Source organism: Acomys minous (assembly GCF_964271855.1).
Source record: "Acomys minous genome assembly, chromosome: 14".
Taxonomy (NCBI): domain Eukaryota; kingdom Metazoa; phylum Chordata; class Mammalia; order Rodentia; family Muridae; genus Acomys; species Acomys minous.
In genome coordinates, this window is record NC_140496.1 from 7,125,166 (window position 1) to 7,143,603 (window position 18,438).

The 18,438-nt window shown below is 54.4% G+C and overlaps 1 protein-coding gene across 2 annotated transcripts in view; it reads left to right on the plus strand.

Moving 5' to 3' along the window:
• The window catches only part of FBXO31 (F-box protein 31), a 38,655-nt gene extending 25,282 nt beyond the window's left edge, over positions 1-13,373 (plus strand). For both annotated transcript variants that reach the window (XM_084755795.1, XM_084755796.1), the window contains 7 exons: positions 1,409-1,485; positions 1,821-1,988; positions 3,403-3,477; positions 6,350-6,459; positions 6,907-7,060; positions 7,924-8,273; positions 9,971-13,373. In XM_084755795.1, coding sequence (XP_084611921.1) covers positions 1,409-1,485; positions 1,821-1,988; positions 3,403-3,477; positions 6,350-6,459; positions 6,907-7,060; positions 7,924-8,273; positions 9,971-10,193 — 1,157 coding nt within the window. In that variant the 3' untranslated portion in view covers positions 10,194-13,373. The remainder of the gene's footprint in view (positions 1-1,408; positions 1,486-1,820; positions 1,989-3,402; positions 3,478-6,349; positions 6,460-6,906; positions 7,061-7,923; positions 8,274-9,970) is intronic.
• Positions 13,374-18,438: the final 5,065 nt, after the last annotated feature.

Here is an 18,438-nt window from a genome sequence, read left to right on the forward strand (position 1 = left end):
TCCTGAATTTTGCTGAGCTGATTTAGCTCCGGGTCAACCTGGGCTGTCACTTGGGGCAGCGCAGGACTCACCTGGGAGGCAGGCTGTGTGTTCTGTCGATTTTGTAAGCACCTGTAGACTGGCTGCCAAGAGAAGTGGCTTGTTTGTACTCCCGGTACCCAGTTCTCGCCTGTGTGAGCTGAAGGGAGGAGGCAAGGCTTCTCCCCAGGGTTTGTGCTCTTCGAGATGGAGATGGAGTCATCCATGACGTGTCATCATTGTTCCCGCTGTTATGTGTGAGGGTTGCAGTGTTTTTCTAAGATGATTCTGAAACGGGTGGTTTTTCCAGCTTTTCTATTCTTCAACTGTAAGTGACGACAAAATGCTGCCTTTTTCTTCTTAGGCCTTTGAGCTCTCTCCTCCTTACACTGCAGGATGACGTGGTGGCCACTCTTAGGAGTGTGCCCCCATCACCCTGTACGTACCCCAGGTTCAGATACTGTGTGCTGTGCTTGTGAGTTCAGAGGCAGGTGGCAAGGCGACTTTAGGAAGCCGTGGTCCCTGTGGGTCGGTTTACCCGGGGCCTGAGCATCCTTGTAGTTCTTTGGAAAGGGCTGGGGGCATCCTGGGCTTGCTAGCCTCACGCTTAGAGGTGATAAGGATGTGGCTGGTGTGGGTGCACTCAGGGTAAGATGTTTACACAGTGTGCCCTACCCTGGCCCCTCCCTGGCCTCTTCTCTGTGTGAGTTTTCTGCATGTGTCCACAGGCTGCTTGTCAGTAGCTCAGGTGTGAGCATTAGTCATGGCTGTCTCGCTGTTTCCAAAGTCGGAGAGCCTGAGCCTGAGCTGGTGACCCACACCTTGTCTTTATTTTTTTTTTTGTTTTTCGAGACAGGGTTTCTCTGTGTAGCCTTGGCTGTCCGAGACTCACTTTGTAGACCAGGCTGGCCTCGAACTCACAGTAATCCGCCTGCCTCTGCCTCCCGAGTGCTGGGATTAAAGGCATGTGCCACCACGCCCGGCCACACCTTGTCTTTAGAACCTTCTGTTATGGTCTCGAGCTGCACCTGGGGGTGGTAGCAGTTCTTCAACGGCCTCCAGAGGCTGGGCTGTCTTTCTCCCTGTAACCCAGGCCAAGGCCTGCGGTCCCTATTCCTTTGTGGTTCTGCCTGGTTAACCTAAGTGTGAGCTGTGTTTGATAGCTGGCTGTGACTCCACAGCCTTCAGAGACCCCCATGCTCCTGTACTGGACAGCGAGGACTGTTCACCCCTCCTTTGCTCTGTGAGCAGAAGCAGTGGCCGTGGTGACAGACACAGGCTGGACTGTCATCTCTAGTGGTTCACAGTGGGGGTGTTTCCTGTGCCCCAGGGGCATGCTGCGTGAGCGAGTGGAGCATGCTGGGTAACCGCTTCCTTCCTCTCCCTACAGTGCTTCATCGATACAGACATATTCTGGGGCTGTGGCAGCCAGACATCGGGCCGTATGGAGGATTGCTGAACGTGGTGGTGAGTGGGAGCCTCGTGGTGATTCTTGTGAGCGGAGGAGGTGCCCACGCCGGAGAGCGGCACTGCCAGTTTTTGGCTCAGTAGAGGAGTGAAAAACTCCCCCTATGGTTCCCTTTCAGGGCCAGCTGTTACTTTCCAAATGAACAAAGACTGTTGTAAGCAGTCCTTCAGCCTCAGGCTGTGCCCCTGGACTATTTAAAGACAACTTAAGCAGCCATAAGGCTCTCAGCTCCTAGACGCTGAGGGAGGCTGCGGGCTCATGTCTGTAGCCACCGGCTCTGTGTGACTGAAGCAGAGAACGCTGCCTGGTGTGACCACTGTCTTCCCTGCTGCAGGTGGACGGACTGTTCATCATTGGCTGGATGTACCTGCCACCTCATGACCCCCATGTTGGCGACCCCATGCGATTTAAGCCACTGTTTAGAATCCATCTGATGGAGAGGAAGTCTGCCACGGTGGAGTGTATGTACGGCCACAAAGGGCCACACAATGGCCACATCCAGGTAAGAGAAGAGCTGGGTCCCCTGTGACATGACATGCATGTGCAATGAAGGACTACCCTTCTCTGCTTGTCGCAGTCCTGGTGGGTGCCAGGCAGGTATTCCATGGCACCGTCAGCTGCAGCCTGCCACAGTTCCACCGTGATCCCTTGTCTGCATGCAGTGGCTTGGCCAGCTCAGGGGGGTGAGGGGAGGGTCGGCCCCACGCCTTGTGTTTCTGCATGGAGATGGAGGGTCCATTGGAACTTTGTTTCTCTTGGAGCTGTGCTGTTCTCCCTGCAAGCTGCCTTCTCTCCATGTTGGCTGGATGGCACAGTTAAGAGGTTACACTCTGACACTGGCTCCCACCAGCTCGGCAGGAGAAATGCAGTGCCAGTCGCTCGAAGTGCACATGCTGGGGGATGGGTTTTAAGTGTCTTCCTTTCAATGGTATGTTATAAATGCATTTTGGTCTTTTTTTTTTTTTGTTTCTAAAGCTTTAAAAAAAAAATCAAGAATTAATACTTTTGTGGGTATGTGTGTGGGCTACAGTGCACATTTGAGGATCAAAGGACAATTTAGGGGAGTTAGTTTTCTCCTACCATGTATGTAGGTTTTGGGGGTCAAATTCAGATATTCAAGCTTGGTTGATGACAAGTGCCTTATCCTGCCAAGCCATCTCAGTAGCCCCTCAAATTTTCTATTTGGGTGGGCATGTGTGCACATATCCATGTGTGTGTGGGTGCCTGTGGGCTTGTGTGTGCATCCATGTGGAGGTGGGTGGGACCAGCCTCAGGTGCTGTTTGTTCTTACCGGTGAGCCGTCCCTCTTGTGTTTTGAATCAGTGTCTCTTGCTGTGACCCAGGGCTGGCCAATTATGCTAGGCTGGCTAGAAAGCCCTGGGGATCGAGCTGTCATTACTGCCCCAGTTCTGAGATCACTGCCACTGCCACACTACCACTTGAGTCCTCATGTCCCCACCACAAGTATGTCGCCATATTACATACCCCAACCATCCTTTTTTTTAAAAAGTATTTATTTTTATTTTATGTCCATTGGTGTTTAGCCTGCATATCTGTCTGTGTGAGGGTGTCAGATCTTGGAGTTACAGAGAATTGTGAGCTGCCAGGTGGATGCTGAGGATTGAACACGGGTCCTCTGGACGAGCAGCCGGTACTCTTAACCACTGAGCCACCTCTGCAGCCCCCCCAGCCCGCCCCTGCTGTCCTTTTATTCTGAGACAGTGCGCTGAGTTGCCCAGCCTGGCCTGGAGTTCGCCCTCGTGCTCAGGCAGAGCCTGGGATTTCCTGCCTCAGTCTCCCATTCCTGCACTTGCAGACGTGACACATTTGGTTCTCGGTGGGTTTGGTGGGGAGGGTGGTGGACGCTGGGACTCACTGTCCCTCCTGTCCCTCTTCCTTCTGTGGTCACGCTGAAGATTGTGAAGAAGGATGAGTTCTCTACCAAGTGCAACCAGACGGATCACCACAGGATGTCTGGTGGCCGGCAGGAGGTGAGTCCCGGAACCTGGGAGGGAGGGTGTGGCTGGCCGTGGATTCTCGTGGGCACTGACCTGTCGGGTGAGGCATGTGAGGTCCCATCGCGTGGAAGTACCATCTCATGACCAGCATCTTTGTTGCACACTATCTCCCCAGCCCTATGCAGAGTGTGCCTGCAGTCCACCTCACGGACACACCCGTGACACGAGCACAGAACTGCTTACGTCCTCTGACCCTGTGCGCTCCTGCGCCTTCTGGTGGGAGCCCACCCACTTGAACTTCTGGAAGCTGCTTCTAGATGTGCAACTCAGGGGCCCCTCGGGCTGATCAGAGATGCCTGGTCCACCTGGGACCTGGTGGCCTGGGTTTCTAGACCATGGCTGCACAGTAGATGCTTATGTGCTGGGCTTTCTGCCATGTGCACAAGTGAGTTAATGTAACTTTTGAGGTTTGGCTTGCATCTAAGCCACACCACCACTAAGAAGTGGTTGGAGGGCCAGAGAGATGGCTCAGAGATTAAGAGCGCTGGCTGTTCTTCCAGAGGTCCTGAGTTCAATTCCCAGCAACCACATGGTGGCTCACAACCACCTATAATGAGATCTGATGCCCCCTTCTGGCCTGCAGGCATACATGCAGGTAGAGTACTGTATAAATAATAAATCTTTAAAAAATAAGTTGGAATTGTTGAGTGTGGGTGTCTGCTGGAGCTGTTTATGAGGGGTACATCCATAGCTACCTGCTCAGTTTCTAGGGTTCCTGGTGGCCACAGCACCCCAGGAGAGTTCTAGTGAACAGCGCTTGCACTTGGCACAGTCCCTGTCCTAACCCTGCTGGTGAACTTTGGTTTCTTACAGTCTGGACTTGCTGTCCTTGTGAGATTGTTGGAGTTCTCATTTTTTTCCAGCGTAGACTTCAGCTGCTATGACCTCATGGGCCCAGTTTCTGGAGATACGTGATGAGATTCTAGGGTTCTGCCTGGCTCCTTGGCTTTGAAGGGAGAGATTTTCCTGATTTCAAACGCAGTATGCTCCTGGCTGAAGTGAGGAGCAGAGCTTACTGGGAGTGGGTGTCTCTTGTTAGGAGTGAGGCCAGAGATGGAGTGCTGTGTTTGTACATTCTGGGTTTCCTGGGCCCTGGGCCCTGGTGACAAATGCAGGTCTCCAGCCACATGTCAGACACTCGTGTCCGTTCTAGGCGTCCACAGACACCTGAACATCTTGCAGCAGCCAAACCAGCTTCTCCCCCCCCCCCCCACCCAGCCCACCCCCTCTCCTGCAGACAGTAGCCTTGGAGATGTGAAGGCGCTGAGAGGAGCAGAGGCAGGAGGGGGAGGAAGTATAGCCATGCCGTCAGCCTTGGCCATCTCCCAGGGCTGTTGGGAGCATACGATGGTGACTGCTGAGTGCCTGGCACAGCGTGTCCCTGGATGGACATGATGGACAGTCACTCCTGAGCCGGGTTGTAGGCCCCTGGTGCTGTCCTTGTGTAGCTGGGTTTGCCCTGGCAGGATGGCTGGTGATCGTTCTGCTCCGGACCTTCACTCTGAGCGGTGGGCTGGGGGCTTCCTAACGGCCCCTCCCAGGTCAGCCTCTGGGTGGTTGAAAACTTTCCTTAGTCAGAGTTTGGACATCCTTGTTGAAAATGAGCCAGATCTCATCTGTCTTATGCCTCCGGGGACCCACCTGCTGGTCTTCAGGTCACAGACAGCTCATGCGTGACTGACCGGATGATAGTGAGAGCTTGTGGCATCTTCCCATTTTGTCCACGGGGCTGGACTCCTTCCACTTCCGTGGAGTTCCATCATGGGCTGTCCTGTTTCTCAGGGTGGTGTGGTATGGTGTGTGTGGTGTGTGAGGTCAGTTTACAGAAGATCTTTGTCTTTTTTTATTTTTATTTTTATTTTTATTTTTATTTTTTTGAGACAGAGTTTCTCTGTGTAGCCTTGGCTCCCTTAGTAGACCAGGCTGGCCTCGAACTCACAGCGATCCACCTGCCTCTGCCTCCCGAGTGCTGAGATTAAAGGTGTGCGCCACCACTGCCCGGCTGGATCTTTGTCTTTATAGGGTGCAGTGCCCAGGTGGCTGTCCCAGGCCTGAATCCCATCGGGCCTTCCTTCTTGCCTGCTTCTGTGGCTTGTGCAGTAGTGGCCCGGTACACAGTGTTCTCTATCAAGTCCCACTTTGTGCGGGATGCTGGAAAGAGACATAAGATTTTGTGTTCCTGGTCTGTGTTGGTATTGACTATACCGTGGCTTTGGCGTTTTGTGTGCCCTGCAGTGGCTCCTGGGTTCCTGAGCAGGGACTGACTGACCGACCTGCCCTGAGTGAGCAGGACTTGCAGGACACGGCAACAGAATGCCTCACACACGCTGTGTTCCTGAAGGCCTCTTCTCTATAAATGTACTTTGGGTGGACTCAACAGGCTGTGAAGATGCTGAGGGAAAGGAGAATTGTCAGGCTGAGTTCTATTGTGTGCATCATCGTCAGTGCAGGCAGTAGCCCAGCTGCCTGGGATGCCAGAGGTTAGGACAGGGACCCTGCTGCACCTGCACTCTTCCAGGTGCCCGAGCTCTCCAGGGCTGTGCAGGTGGAGCTGGGTCAGCGTTGGATCCACTGTCCCCCACAGGGGCTCTGACCCCAGCCTCGCCCGAGGGAACCCTTGTGGCCTCTTGTCAGGTCCGTGTGCCTTGCGGAAGGTGAGGACTCTGCTTTTCCCCATGCGGGCTGTGCGGGCTGTCCTCAGACCCTGATCCCAGGCACTCACCAGCTCCTGGTCATGCCTGCCCAACATGCAGCCGCTTCGGCTTGGGAGCATTCGTCCTTTCAGCTTCACACAGCAGCCTCTCAACTTCCGCTCTGGTGACTCCCACACCTTTGTTCTCTGAAGGAATTTCGGACGTGGCTGAGGGAGGAGTGGGGCCGCACGCTGGAAGACATCTTTCACGAGCATATGCAGGAGCTGATTCTAATGAAGTTCATCTACACCAGTCAGTACGAGTGAGTCCAGGCCTCTGTGCTGCCGTGCGGGCGCTGCCTCTGGCGGGACTGTGAAAGCAGTCCAGGTCACTGTAGGTGTGAGGACAGCCCCTCCCTCTGGGGGAGTGTGGCCTGCCTCTATGGGGACTGTGTTGTCCCCTTTCTGTGGGTACTATGAACACTGGTGTCCACCCCCCTTTTTTTTGGATTCTGGGAACTGGGTTCTCCCTTTTTTTGTGTGGATACTGTGGACTTAGTCCTGCCTTTTGGAAAGTGTAGATATCGTGGGCCCCCCTTTATCTGTGGAGGCTGTGTTGTGCTCATGGCTTGCCCTCCTGGGCCCTGAGATGCTGCCTGTTGGTACCAGGAGGGCTGCGCCCACAGCCTCGGTCAAGTGGCTGCCTAGGCATGGAGGATGCCTGTCCAGCCGAGCTGAGCCCCTTGCTTCTTCTGCCCACCCCCCTGCAGCAACTGCCTGACCTACCGCAGGATCTACCTCCCCCCCAGCCACCCCGATGACCTCATCAAGCCTGGCCTCTTTAAGGGCACCTACGGCAGCCACGGCCTGGAAATTGTGATGCTCAGCTTCCACGGTTCACGTGCCCGGGGCACCAAGATCACGGTGAGCCATACCATTCCCTCACAGCCGCGTGGCGCTCAGGCTTGAGGCCACCATGGGGCCCAGGATTCGGTGAATGGGGACCCAGCAGTGCTGGGCATGCTTGGGTTTAGACATTCTCCAACACTGATGACCCAGGCTTCCTAGATTCTGATGAGCCGGACCTGGGGAAAGGAACTCCAAGATGCCTAGCTAACACCCTTGTGCAGGCTCATTGGGACCCTCTGCCTCAGGGGGCTCCCCACAGCTCCTGTTGTCTGGCTATTGTTTTGGGCTGGGCAAAGCTCTAAGCCTCAGATAAAGGTCTTCTTCCTGACCTCTGAATGGTTGGCTGCTTGTGTGGCTGCTCCTTGCCAAGTCCTCCTTGCTGCCACAGTCCCCTGTCACTTGAGTGCTGGGAGGAGGGTCTTAGGCTGCAAATGTGTCCTGAGCATTAATTAAAGCCTCCGTCATCGCCTCTGGGGTTTCGCACTCTGCTCTGGGAGCAACTCCACACGGTACAGAGTCAAGGGCCCAGCTGTATGGTGGGACCTCCCCCAGCCCCTCCCTTGAGATTTTAGCATCCCTCCAGCACAGGGTGGCAGGGTGGCGGCAATCAGGTTCAGGAACTGTGCTCCAGGCAGGGCCAAGCCTGAGCTGAGCTTCTGGCTTGTTCTCAGCCAGACCCTAGGAGGGCCCACATACTGCACAAGGGGCGGGGGTGGGACCCACTCTAGGCACAGGAATACCTGTGTGCGCCTTCAGTCCAGCTGGGCACCTCGTGTCACTCTCTGGCCAGTCATGGGAGCTGCTGGCCCATGCTCTGCAGGATGGGAGGTTTCTGTGGGTCTCCCAGCCCTGCTTACTATCCCCTGTTCTCTCTGCAGGGTGACCCCAACATCCCTGCAGGGCAGCAGACTGTAGAGATTGACCTTCAGCGCCGCATCCAGCTGCCGGATGTGGAGAACCTCCGTAACTTCAACGAGCTGTCCAGGATCGTCCTGGAGGTCCGAGAGCAGGTTCGGCAGGAGCAGCAGGAGGCGGGCGAGGGCCCTGCCCCACCCCGGGAGCCTTCAGCCAGGGGTCCTGAGGGGCCACCTGCTAAGGACAGCGAAGAGCCTGGCAGTGGAGCTGAGGCAGCCGGGCAGTCGGCCTCATCTGGGCAGGGGCAGCCGTTTGTGTTGCCCGTGGGTGTCAGCTCGAGGAATGAGGACTATCCCCGCACCTGCCGGCTATGGTGAGGACCGAGGGCCCAGCTCTCAGCCAGCACAGCTGTGGGTGCTCTCGGGAGGATGGAGGGATCCCTGCCTCACAGCTTAGAAGTCTGCTTTTAGAGGGGGTGTGTGTGTGTGTGTGTGTGTGCGTGTGTGTGCGTGTGCGTGTGCGTGCGCGCGCTTGTATGTGGGGTACATGTACAGCTTAGAAGTCTGTTTTTAGAGAGAGAGAGAGAGAGAGAGAGAGAGAGAGAGAGAGAGTGTGTGTGTGTGTGTCTGTCTGTCTGTCTGTCTGTCTGTCTGTCTATCTGTCTGACTATTGGGGGTAGGGTGGGGTGTGGCTTGAACTCAGGTAGCCAGGCATCATAGTATCCTTTCCCACTGAGTTGGCTCAAGGTCTGTTTTTAGCTAATGGTTTCAGCCATTTGTGGCGGAGGTTGGGTGGGAGGGTGGGGGTGGGGGATGGAGAGGGTTGGATTGGGATGTGTTCTTGCTGCAAGCGTGTGGCAGAAGCAACCCACAGGTGGACCAGGGAGCTGACTTGACTATAAGTCAGAAACAGGGGTCAGGCCGTCCTCAGTAATCCTTCCTACATCTGGGCCCTGTCAGCTTCTTCCAGACAGAGCAGCATTGGCAGCATTCGAACCCTGAGCCTGAAGGTGGGGTGGGGCAGGACGCACAGCACTGCAGATCAAACACAGCACCCTTCCTAGAAGGACCAACTGGGGGCTTTCCAAGAGCCTCCAGGACTTGGGGCCACTTCAGGTGCACAGATGGCAAAGCTTCGCCAGTGGCTCAGGATGGCTTAGTTGGTTAGCCATGTAAAAGACACACAAGGGCCATGCCCCACAGTTTTGGCAAGTAGGTGGAGCAGGGGAGGGTTTGGATTCTGCAGCATGCCTGGGGGTCCTGTGGTTGGTGGCATCGCATGCATCTCACACTGCTTGGTGAGCCCGGTGTGTGTGGTTCTGTGATTCCTTTGTCTCCTCTCACTGGTAGCTGTATCTGATATCTGTGGGATCAGTGAGCCCCTTTGTGGTTTTTGTCACATGTGCTGGCGCTGCTGAGGGAGAGGTGGCATGTGTCTTCCTGGTCACCCTGCAGGTGGTGGGCCACTGACCCGAAGCCCAACCTGCTGAGCACCAGCTCACAACCTATTTGACTTTTGCCTCTTTAGCCCTGGCCACCCTCGCCATTCTGCACAGATGAGTGCGGGCCAGGCCCCTGCACTGAGGCAGGAAGTCTCTGTGGCCGTTGAGTTACCTGCCTTCCCCCATTTAAGGAGTCTCGGATCCATAGTGCTGTTTTCTCTGCTCTCCTGAGCAGCCTCGGGCAGGATACATGCCTAGGTGCAGGTAGGGGCATGGAGAATCCCTGGGGGTCCTGCCTGGCACTCCTGCCTCAGTTGCCACAGTATCTTCTGGGCCACAAATAGGCCACAATCTTGGTTTCTTGCACACAGACTCCCTAAGTGGCTCAGAGCCATGGCCTGTCTCCAGGGCTCTGATGTGCTTGTTCCTAGCAGAGTTTAGTCAGGACCTATCTGCCTAGCCCTAGCTCTATGAGGCGAGGCCCTCCGTGGGTGCTGCTTACCTGCCAATTGCTGCGATGCGGCTGGGGCCTATGGAAATGGCTGGCCGAGTGTGCCCTGTGGGTGCCCCGTGTGGTGCGTCCTCTCGCTGGCTGGGCCCCTTCTGATGGCTCACTCTTCTCTCTCTAGTTTCTACGGCACAGGCCTCATCGCCGGCCATGGCTTCACCAGCCCCGAGCGCACTCCTGGCGTCTTCGTCCTGTTTGATGAGGACCGCTTTGGGTTTCTCTGGCTGGAACTCAAGTCCTTCAGCCTGTACAGCCGAGTCCAGGCCACCTTCCAGAACGCCGACGCCCCGTCGCCTCAGGCCTTCGACGACATGCTTAGGAACATCCAGTCCCTCACCTCCTGACCTCGGAGTGGGCGAAGAGGCTGCGCTGGGGCCCGGGTGGGGGACGCATGCACTTTAAAAATGAACGCACACCTCCTCACTAGGGTCCCGGTCACCCCTGTATAGTGTGTAACATACTCTTGTACATTTGATTTGTCGGTAGCTATGAAGGTGAACTTTAAGCATGGTGGGAAAATAAACACGAGCCAGGATGAGTCTGACTAGCTAGTGGCTGTGGAGCAGAGAGTCAAATGGATTCCTACAGGTCCTCTGGAAAAAGTGAGTCTGTCTCTAGGGAGGGTTATGACATGGCCACCATGGGTCACGGGAGGTGTACTGCTGCGCCTGCTGCCTTCAAATGACCTACACGGTCACTGCTGGGAAGTAGCCTCAGTGGAGTATCAGGCACAGGAACCCTGCTGGACTTCTGTTTCCTCACTGGCTTGCTTAGATTTTTGGACAAGGGCATTGCGCCAGGACCTGTTTTCCTGCCCTGGCTGATTGGCGCCCCCAGAGATGGTCATGGCTGGCAGTCTCCATCCTGGCTCTGAGGTGGCCTCGGTGACACACTTGCTACATTGTTAGAACCAAGCTGTCTGGCCAGCTTGCTTGTCCCCAGTAGCCACATGCTGTTCCTTGGTCCTCCATACCTATGGGGAGCCAGCCCTGCCTGTTTGTCAGGCCTGCCCTGACTGGATACAGCATCGCTATTGCTTTGCTTATGGCTGCGAAGATGCCTCTCACGTGTTGGTGTCAGCAGTGAGTGCGCGTGAAGCCCTTTTGTAGGTGAAAGGGAGATGGCAGTTCTTTAGACAGTCACACTTCGGTGTGGCAGTGCTCTTGGGAGCGTTGCCAATTGTGGAGTCACCTGCTCCGAGGCTCTGAGTGCTGGCCATGTTAAGGCTGTCCTTCGTGTCGCCTAAAGGGCAGAGACCGAGAACTCCTAACCTTGGGAACTGCCTCTGGCACTTGCAGTGTTTAGCATACTTCTAGGCTGCCCCTCTTCCCCATGGCTGCGCATTCTCTGGGGCTGCTGCAGGCCTTTGTGCTGGATGTTTGGGGCTCATCCTACTGGTGAGGGACCTTAGGGAGGTGGCAGGCACAGGAGGACGGCCATATTCTCCCTGATAGTGGGCAAGCTCTTCCTGCTAGGAAGGGCTTGCAGACTCAGTAGCATGGCCAAGCACCCTTCCAAAGCTACCTTTCTGTCAGGAGCTATACCGGAACCTGTGGTGAGCTTCTGGGCCAGGTCCTCTAGCCTCTAGCATCTTTTGCAGAATTGGGCCCCGTGCCTTTTGTTTCTTTGTTAGTCATGAGTGTTTCTTACGCCGGAGGAGGCAGGCTTTGGGCAGTGGCGAATGTGACTGTGAAGCTGCAGAGACAATGAAGACTGGCTGTCTGGTTGTGCAGGTGGCTGCTGCTCAGATTTCATTGAGTCTGGAGAAAGCCAAGAGTCTGTTTTACCCAGATCAGGCTTGCTGTGGGGACGTGATAGGTCTGCGGGTTAAATGTTCCCAGCCACTTCCAGTTAGGTGGGGGCAATCCCGCTGTATTAGCCCAGCAACACACAGGCTTTCCTAGACACACGCCCCCATCTGCTGCAGGCGAGGATCAGTGAGGGCTGACATCGCTGATGGATGTAACTGAAACAGTGCTGCCTCGCGGAGGGGAGCTGCCAGGCCCTGGTACGCCACTGGGAGCAGGCTGTGGGTGGATGTGTTCGTCCCTGGGCCTCCCCGTGTCAGCATCATTGGCTAGCCTTGCTATTTTGCTGCTCAGGCAACATAGCCCAGAGTTGTTCTCCTGCGAATTTTGCACACTTTTCCTGCCCTGCTGTGTGTGGAGATGGTGTGGTTAAGGTCATAGGCAAGCTTTATGAAGTTTTTCTAGTGAGGACTGAATTCTTCTGTGTGAGAATGTTGCTGGTGTCTGTTTAGGCTCCCGATTTGTTCAGGCCTGGCAGTGCCCGGACATTGCCTATCTTTTACTCAGACTTGGGGCATCAGCAGTATGGTCGGTGGTAGTTGTTAGAGACTCCTTGCCTTGGTCCTAACTCACCTTGTGTTCCTCTGGCATCAATTGTCTGGCCGCTTGTGGCATGTTTTCAGATTCTGGGCTGTCAGCTGTGCAGCATTCCTGTCCTTCCTCTTGGGACCTCTCTCCCATGCATGTCTGCCTAGAGAGAGGGTGCTTGGCAGTGGCTTCTGGCCAGATGCTGTGCCAGCCAGTCCTTCGTCACGTTGTGCAGTGAGCTTGGGGGCACTTGTTAGAATTGTTCCTTCACCAAGAACGTGGAGCTGAGGGCTGCTGTGGCCTGGACAGCCAAGACTCCTCCCTAGCTACCAGCTGTCTACCCCAGCCCCTCCAGAAGCTCTGCCAGCCTTGCCGGGAACAACACACCACCCAATGTATGTTCACTCTTTAGTACTTGTGGAGAGGACCCATCCTGCTCAGCCATCAGGATTTTGTGACCCCCAGGTCACCTGTACTTCTTAGCTTGGGACTCTCACTTCCTCAAGACGGTGGGGCACGGATGGATGGCATCAAACACCTGGCCTGTAATGCGGTGCTGGGCAGAGCAACTGGCCGTGCTGAGCCCTTTGCTCTGCCCCCTGCCTTTCTGTCCTGATTGGGAAGTGTCCTGTGTAATGCTTACCTGGCTTGAGGCTGCCTCCTCAGGACACCAACCCCCATTTGCTGCTGTAGGCCAAGCCCGTGGTTCCAGGGCAGAGCGGGGTAGGTATCTCCCCAGAGAAGCTATAAACAGGGGAGCATGCTTTAGAATGTTGTGAACAAGGTACTGGCATTCGCAGCACCTTGGCCTACATGGCCAAACTCCAAGGAAGGGTTTAATGTTGGGTGGTGACCCTGAAGGCACCTGCAGGGCGGTATCCGTGCTGTGCTGCAGCCTTTGTATTTGCATGGAAACCAACACAGGGAGCCAGATTGTGTTTTTCCAGTACTGTTGCTTGTGCTCATGAGCCTGTTGGGAAAGTGTGGCTTGTCTGGAGGGTCCCCGAGCTTGGGACAGAGGGTGGCTCTGAAAGACACTCTCAGGTCGGGTCAGCTTTGCCTAAGGGTCAGGGAAGGGCCCTGAAGAGTAGCTGCTGTGTGTGCCTGATGCCACCTGTGACACTGTCACCTAGGACATGTGTGGCTGTTTCTCTCTTCAGTTTTCAGTAAACCTGTTTTTGAAGCCTTGTTGTGGGCCTTTGATTTGTTTCTCTGTTAAAATGGAGATGGGGGTGGGGAGGGTGCCTAGGAAGGGTGGTTGGGGCTGTGCATCACACACACACACACACACACACACACACACACACGAATTTTTCTTTCTTTCTTTTTTTTCCGAGACAGGGTCTCTCTGTGTAGCCTTGGCAGTCCTGGACTCACTTTGTAGACCAGGCTGGCCTCGAACTCACAGCAATCCACCTGTCTCTGCCTCCTCAGTGCTGGGATTAAAGGCATGCGCCACCACTGCCTGGCTTACACACCAACATTTTATATGTGTGTTTGGCTGCATGTGTGCATTGCTTGCATGCCTGGTGCCTGAAGAGTTCAGAAGATGCCAGATTCCTTGGCGCTGTAGTTACAGATAATTTTGAGTTGCCATGTGGGTGTTGGGGCCTGAATTGGGGTTCTTTGCTAGAACAGCTGTGCTTAGCTGCAGTGCCATCTCTCCAGCTTTCAGCTTTCCAAATGAGGATGAAGGATCAAGGTTACTCCTTACAGCCCAAAAAAGTGTTGGTTTGTGTCCTTGTCCCCACCCAATGCCGCTGAGGGACAATGGCAACATAAGCCAGAAACTGGTACATAGTTCTGCCAGGAATCCACAGTGAGGTGACAGCTTTGAGAACTCTGATGCCTGTCTCTGGGACTCAGGAAAGCCCAGAGGACAGCACCCCAGCCACCTTTAGGGCCAATGTGCATGGACCACTGTTGCATCATGGGATGTTGGAAGAGGTGCAGTATTATATTTATATAAAATGTAAGAATAAAACAGCTATATTTGACCAATTCGCACATAAGCTTCTTCTCAAGCATGAAAATCTGAGTTCAGATCCCCAACACCCATGTGCCAGTAACCCCAGGACTGGGGAAGCAGTAACAGGAGGGTCGGTCCTTCCTACTAGTGGGTGAACTCAGTGAGAACCTGACTTAAAGGTGGAGAAACCGGGTGTGGTGGCACATGCCTTTAATTCCAGCACTCGGGAGGCAGAGGCAGGTGGATTTTTGTGAGTTCGAGGCCAGCTTGGTCTACAAAGCGAGTCCAGGACAGCCAAGGCTACACAGAGAAACCCTGTCTCGAAAAACCAAAAAAAAAAATTAAGAAAAGAAAAGAAAGAAAGAAAGGTGGAGGGCTGGAGAGATGGCTCAACGATTTGAGAACACTTCCTGTTATTTTGTGCTTCCTGAGTTCAATTCCCAGCACCCACATGATGACTCACAACCATCTATAATGGGATCCGGTGCCCTCTTCTGGTATGTAGATACACATGCAAAGCATCCATATTGATAAAATGCATTAAATAATCTTAAGTAAGGTGGAGGGGCTTGGGGGATAAAGGTGCTTGTATAATCAGAAGACCTGAGTTTTGATCCCTGGAATTCATATTAAAATAACAAAACACAGATGTCATGTCTTGAGTCTAATCCCGGCATTCCATCTAGTGGGAAGTAAAGCCTGGAGAATTAGCTGGAAGCCCATGTGTGCAGTGGAAGGGAAGGGCCCGCTCAGCAAAGTTGCTCTGTGAACATTTACTCCCCTCCCCCACCCAAGACAGGGTTTCCTTTGGACTTGTTGTATAGACCAGGCTGGCCTCAAACTCGGAGAGAGATTCACCCGCCTTTAGTGCTGGGACTAAAGGTGTGCACCGCCCTGGATGGGCAAAAATTACTTTTAAAATGGTGGAGAGCATCTGGGCTTGGGGCTCACACCTTTACTCCCAGCACTCAGGGAGGCAGAGGCAGGCAGATCTCTGAGTTCGAGGCCAGCCTGGTCTACAAAGCAAGTCCAGGGCAGTTAAGGCTACACAGAGAAATCCTATCTCGAAAAACAAAAACACAAAAAAGGTGAAGAGTGATAGAGAAAGACACTCAGTGTCCGCCTGTTGCCTCCACAAACGTGTAGCCACACACAACAGGTGCCACATACAAAGCTCAAAGTATGCAGCTAATGCTTTGTGGCCACCGCTGGGCCTTTGCCCTTCCCGCCCACCCCTGGGCAGAGCTACTGCTACAGATCTGTCAGAGATGCTGGAGCCGTTGGTGGCCTCCTGTCAGAATAAAACACTGGTATCCACACGGGGCAGTTGTGTCTGGTGATGGACTGATGTGTTTCACACAGACACAGAAAGCAGATGCCTACCTATGAGATTCAGCTCCAAGCTTGAAATACTTTAAAACAAAGTATCTGTTGTCCCCAGGTGTCCTTTCCTTTCCTGAGTCTGAACTTGGGCTTTTTTTTTTTGTCCCATGGGAAACAGAAGACAGCCATGAGGGTGGAGATGGATGCTTTCTGGAGCTCATGGAGGGGTCATGATCTGTCACCTGGCATTGATGTAGTCTGCTTAGGCATCTAGTTAGCTTTTCAATCGCCAAGGCATTTGTCAATCTCATCTTTTCAAAGAGGCTGTGGTGACCTCTAGTGGTAGTTTAGAGTCACTGCAGCCCACAGTACCTTGCCAAAGGGGACATTTGTAGGGCTTTCAGGGCATCGTTGACTGTGGCTTTCAAGTCCATAGGTAGCATGAGGCAGTGGCCTGTGCGCTCTGGGGGAGCTGCTGTGCGGTGAGGGCATTCTCCACCCTCTTCCAAACGGGGAGGGTCTCCACCTCCTTGTCCCGCTTCACCTTGCTCTGGAAGGGAAAACGCAGCCTGTGTCTTAGCTGTCACCTCCTGCCTGGTGACCTGGTGTGTCTGACTGTACCCCTCCAAGCAGTGGGCGCCTGGCAGTTCTCTGGAGGAGGCTCTGGCCAGGGGAGAGGTCCCTCTGCAGCTCCATCCTTACCAAAGGCTGGTAGAGGCTCTTCTAAGCTGATCCACAGTTCACTTTTTCCCTCTTCTAGAATGTGCAGTCTGTGCACACAGTAGGGAGTTCAGTCTGTTTCTCAACTCATTTCCATTATTGTCCCTTCCAGGGAGCCATTTAGGTACTTTTTCCCCCCTTCAAGTATTTCCATGGGGAGAGACAGGGTCTAACTAGATGGGGCTGGCTTGAAATCCATGGTCCTGCCGCCTCAGGCTCAGGTGCTGGGATTGCAGGCTTGCGCCACCACACCTGCACATCGCATACGAATCTAAGCGTATAGGGCGGTCATCTGTGCTTTATACTTCAAAAGGGCAGAAGCCGGACTGTTGACTTACAGCCATCTGTCCAGTGGAGGTCATATCCCTGCCCATGTTGGGGTTCCCCCATCCTGCTACACCTGTCACTCCTCCATGGCTGACTAGTGCTCTGGGGGTGGGTACTCTTCCACCATTGTCTCTCTCCAGGTAATGGACCTTGGCTTGTTTACAGTTGGCTGTTTTGTGAATAGTCATATACACCCTGGTATCACCTTCTTCTTCCTCCTCCTCCTCCTCTCCTTCTTCTTTTTTTTTTGAGACAGGGTTTCTCTGTGTAACAGCTCTGGCTGTCCTGGAACTCACTCTGTATTCCAGGCTGGCCTCGAACTCATGGAGATCCACCTACCTCTGTCTTCCAAGTCCTGGGATTAAAGGCATGTGCCACCACTGCCCGGCTACACCCTGGTGTATCTTTTGTATGGATAGGGTCTTCGGAGTAGGACGAGGCACTGTGGGAGTCCCAGGGCTGGAGCAGTGACTCGCTGGCTACGAGAGCTAGCTGCTCTTGCCGAGGACCTGACGGGCTTAGCACCCATAGGGCAGCTCACAACCATCTGTAATTCCAGTTCCGGGGCTCCAGTGTGCTCTTCTGGCACTGTGGGCACTGTACGGATGTGGTGCACATACATGTGTGCAGGCAAACACACATATACACAAAATAAATGCTTACAAAAAACCTGCCTAGGTTTGACAGTGGCTGCGCTGTTTTGCTTTCCCACCAGCACAGGACGAAGGGTGCGCTATCCCCCAGCCTTGCCTCATTGTCCCTGGGCATTTCCACCGCAGCCATCCTTAAAGGTCACAATGGTGTCCCCTCACTAATGGCCAAGGTGGCCTCTTTCTGTGTGCACACCTGGAAGATGGTCATGCACAACAAGATGCTTGTTCAAGGTCCCTGAGAAGGGTGGGAGGGAAGAACAGGACGCAAGGAGCCAGCTGGGTTGGGATCCCTGGGACTGGAGACTGGGGACAGGTCCATATGGGCCACAGGCTGGTCTGAGCTGGGCATGGCTCTGCCAGCTTACAGAGAATGCATACCTGCTGCCTGGTTGTGAATTCTGACAGGTCCCAGGAAGTCCAGCCTGGGTGCTGAGACTCACTCACCTGACTATGAGTCTCTGTCACTCAGTGTCACTGGAAGAGGTGACTGTGGGAAAGAAATACAGAAAGCACATTAAGTGTCTGACACCTCCAAACCTTAGCTGTTATCAGCTCCATCTCCACCGTGCAGTCAGCCTGGCTTGGTCAGCTCTTAGTGAGGCTTGTTCTGTGGACCCCAAGGAGTGAAACACACAGCTGGTGATGGGCAGAGCAGGTTCATGGCTTAATAAAGAATCACGTGACACCATGGGGCATTAAGGAGCAAGTCCATGCTGTTGGGGAAGGAGGCCACCGAGCTGCAGAGTGGAGTCTGTCAGTGTGCCAGCATTGACTGTGTGTGCCCTGGAGGTTGGCTCTGTGAGTGCCACAGAGGCCCCTGAAGGGGCTTAGTGTATGGCTCTGGCCTCCTTGCTGAGAGTGGCCAGCAGGTGTGAAGGGCCCTGAGGCAGCTGCTGTGATGTCTGGAGGGATGGATGAGCTAGGGAGCGTTGGATGTGGGGCAGAGCTGAGAGAAGAGCTTGGTGTTGGGTGTGACCTACTTGCCTGTGCACCTATGGGGCTATGATGCAGCCTCTGCCAGGCTCCCACCAGTCTGTGGTAAAACTCTGGAGCCTGCTGTGTGGAGCTGCTGGGTCACTCAGTGGACACTGGGTCCTGACAGCCCCTGCTGGCTCAACAAAGCCCACTAGGCAGGCCTTTTGAAGACAATCACTCAGAAAGCTGCCGCTGAGCTTTCCACACCCTGAGCCTAGTGCAGTGGACCTTGTTTCTGTCCACTTCTGTGGCTCCTCGGCCTTTGCTGCCCTTCTGGAGCCAGTGC